The following is a 3,362-nucleotide window of genomic DNA, read 5'->3' as shown; positions in this document are numbered from 1 at the left end:
TGCTGCCATACTGCATGGTCCGTAGTGGAAAGCTCGGTGGTGTTGAAGTCGGGAGGAGCTGGCCAGGTTTGAGGAAAGGAGTCCAAAGAGCTGTGCTCAGCTGGGGCCTGGAGGGCTGCTCCAGGGTCCACTGCAGCACAGCCAGGAGCCAGAGGCTGCTCCGGAGGCAGGGCCATGGGCAGGAGGTTATGATGGGCCTGTGTCTCGCTTGCCTTCAGAAAAGAGGACAGCTGCCCATCCCCGATGGGCTCCACCTGACTCTCCTCTCCCCGTGGCCCCCCACCAGGAGGAGGCAGATTCGTTGCTTCAGCTGCCTCAGTGCCCTGGAGGGTGGGAATTCTCTCCTCCACCACCGTCACTCCTCCTGGTGCCGCAGGAACTCTGTGGGGATGGAGCTCCCTGTCCGGGGTGTGCTCACCCACCCGGCCATTCTGGCTGTTGGCTGCAGTGTTGTCCTTTACAGCTACTGGGTTCAGAGAGAGCTCCAGGCCCAGAGGTTTCCGTGGAAACTCCTCAGGCTTTGCTGCATTGCAAAAAGAGAAAACAAAATAAAACCCAAACTGCATCAATTTATTTTTGCATGCCCTGAATGTAAGGAAGGCAGATGCTCCATCTGAGAGGCACCAGCCCTTCAAGGCTGCCCTGGCTCCCAGACACACCAGTGGGATGCTCTGGTCCCTGCTGGGCTGCACCTCCTTCCTCTCTACTCACCTGGTGGGGGGAGGTCAAATTTCATCTTGCGCAGTTCAGTCATTGACACCTGCAGCTGCTCGATGACAGCATCATCCTCATACTGCAGGGAAGCAGCAATCTTCTCCTGCAGAAACTCACGTAAATCTTCCAGTGTCATCTTCAGCAAACGCTCTGGGGAACGGGAGAAAGGAGGAATGGCAGTGGCACAGCCAAACTGCAAGGTAGCAGGAGCGTGGGTTGCACTGCTTAGGTTTTGTCTGGGATTCTGCTCCTGTTCCCACTCTGCAGTGAGACAGCATGGACGTTTTTGCCTCTCTCCCACCTTCCCATTGTTGCTCAGGGTTGTCAATACATGCACACAAATCTGTGCCACCTCTGAGCAGCAGCTCAGCAATAGCAGGACAGTGGTGGGGCTGGGAGCTGTGCTGATGAGGATGCACATTTTGGGCCATTTCTGGAAGTTCTCACCAATACCTCTAGGAGGAGGAAAAGCTCCATGAGACAGACCCACAGGCTGAACAGGCACTGCTGGGAGCTGCCACTGCCAGCTAGGGATGTCAAACTGCACCAGCCAGCAGGCAGGGATGCAGGCAGAGGTGCTGACCCTTGCCAGGGATGCAGGCAGGGGTGGGATACAGGCAGGAATGGGTTGCAGGGAGGGATACCAAGCTGCACCACACACTCCTCAGGGAGCACAGATTTCACAGCCAGGCTGAAACATCTGCCTTCCTGCCAGTTTCCCAGTTTTTGCAGACAAACAGGATACTTCAAAATTTATTTCTGGAAAGCCTGTTGTTCAGATTGAAGGAAGAGCAGAGTGGCTGTTTGCAAAAACCAGCACATGCAGTCCCATAAATCCCACTAGCCCAAAGGTTCCTGGCATACACTCCTGGCCCCAGATGAAGGCCAACAGTGTCAGAGCAAGGCTGTGAGTTTATGGGACTGGAAGGGTTCGAAATCCCAAAGAACTAGAGGTAGAAACATCACTGCCTTAATTCTATGCAAGAAAACCAGGTTTCGATCATTTTAGAAGTATATTAATGGACTTACTTCTCCCTCTACAGACTTTTCAGCCAAACCACCACCTAGAGCTTTGCAGACAGATGCTGCAAAGATGCAGCAAAGAAAGATGGTGCAAAGCATGGCAATTACTGTCTGTGTTGCCCCTAAAAACCTCTTGATAGTGTACGTGGGGTACAGCATGCAGAAAGAAGCAGCTGGGAGCATTTCACGTGGGGCATGTGTGTGCTGAGTGCAGCATGTCAACCCCAGTGGCACCTCATTTGCCCCCCAGAGCATCAGCTTGGGCTGTGCCTCCTGCTGCCAGTGCAGGGCACCGAGCAGGCTGCAAGTGTCAGCAAGGCTCCCTGGGCTGGCAGCACGAGGGGGGCCCAGCATGGTGCCACCACAGCCATATGGGACAGTCTGCTGGGACCTTACTTTTGTGCAGTTTGAGGATGGTGTAAGCCATGGCCGTCAGTACCCGCTCTCCTTCCAGGATGTAGATATCCCACAGGCGCAAGGTGAGGGTGAAGGGAGTCTGAAACACACAAACAAACACACAAATGGGATGATGATACAGATGGTGTTATCACTACTTCCCCCTTGCACCACAAAACACATCAGGCCTTAAGCACTGGAAGTCAGGAATTAATCTATCACACAAAAATATTTTTTAGCATCTATGGTTTTGCCTTAAAACTAGCACATGTGGGTGGTTGGGAAAGTACTTAAACCCAATCTGTGAATGCAGAAAAAGGACAAACTTTCCTCACAGGCATGCTAACACATGGATTCCCCCACCCTGGAGTGAGCACCATCATCTTTCGGCCTTGTGAGCACACAAAACAACTCCTGTATCCATCCAGATTGTCCAGAAGGGCTATTTATGGGATAGGTCTGAAAGCCCAATGATGCTTCACTAGGCATTAGAAAAATCACTCATTTGGTGTCCAGAGAAATGGAAAACACCTTGCAAGAGACTTCCATTTGCATCCAGGCCCAATCTGACAAACAGGAGTGAACTGATACCCAAAATGATGGAACAACCCATACCTCCCAGCAAAGATCTAGGGCATCTCACCAACACAGGAATTAATACTAGTCCTACCATGACATTTAAATTCAACTTTAGGATGTTGTGCTTAACTCTCCAGAGTTTGGCATGACTGACCATTGCAGCTCTTATACCACATGCTACTGTAGTTAAAGGGATTTTGCATTTTCTCCAGCTTTTAGTGGCAGACTGCAAAACAGTGAGTTCCCTCTCAAGGGGAAGAGGTCGTCCACTGTTCTCGAGGAAACAAGGCAGCAGAAAATTGAGGCTGGGGCACACAGATGTCCTAAACATTAGCAAGTCTGGACATTACATTCAAGTGTGCAAGCACAATGCTGCCCATCAAAACACAGTAGTCTTGGCTCAGGACTGGCAAATTAGCTCTGGACAAATCAGGGTAATTTTCTCACGCTTTCATGTGTCTCCAGTCCCAGCCTGCTCCTTTGCCTGCAGCTGCTGCACTGCTATTTGCCGAGGTTTGTGCCCCCAGCTCTTCTTCTCCCTACATTGTTTCCAGAGCCAAAGAGAGGTTAATTGCCTTTGCAGCAGTGCCAGTGGGCAAAAGAAAGATCTCTCTCCCAACTTTGAAGCTTATACTGCTGCTGCTGAGCCA

At 51.4% G+C, this 3,362-nt stretch overlaps 1 protein-coding gene across 1 annotated transcript in view; it reads right to left on the bottom strand.

The window, feature by feature from the left end:
- The window catches only part of LOC103801884 (TBC1 domain family member 3G-like), a gene marked incomplete at its 5' end in the record, with an annotated part of 7,002 nt that overhangs the window by 760 nt on the left and 2,880 nt on the right, over positions 1 to 3,362 (bottom strand). Inside the window, 3 exons of the mRNA XM_009074320.1 lie at positions 284 to 523; positions 712 to 864; positions 2,134 to 2,233. Coding sequence (XP_009072568.1) covers positions 284 to 523; positions 712 to 864; positions 2,134 to 2,233 — 493 coding nt within the window. The remainder of the gene's footprint in view (positions 1 to 283; positions 524 to 711; positions 865 to 2,133; positions 2,234 to 3,362) is intronic.

This window comes from Acanthisitta chloris, unplaced genomic scaffold (assembly GCF_000695815.1).
Source record: "Acanthisitta chloris isolate BGI_N310 unplaced genomic scaffold, ASM69581v1 scaffold6595, whole genome shotgun sequence".
In the NCBI taxonomy this organism is placed as follows: Eukaryota; Metazoa; Chordata; class Aves; order Passeriformes; family Acanthisittidae; genus Acanthisitta; species Acanthisitta chloris.
The sequence above is the reverse complement of the archived record's forward strand: the minus strand, read 5'-3'. Positions and strand labels throughout refer to the sequence as shown.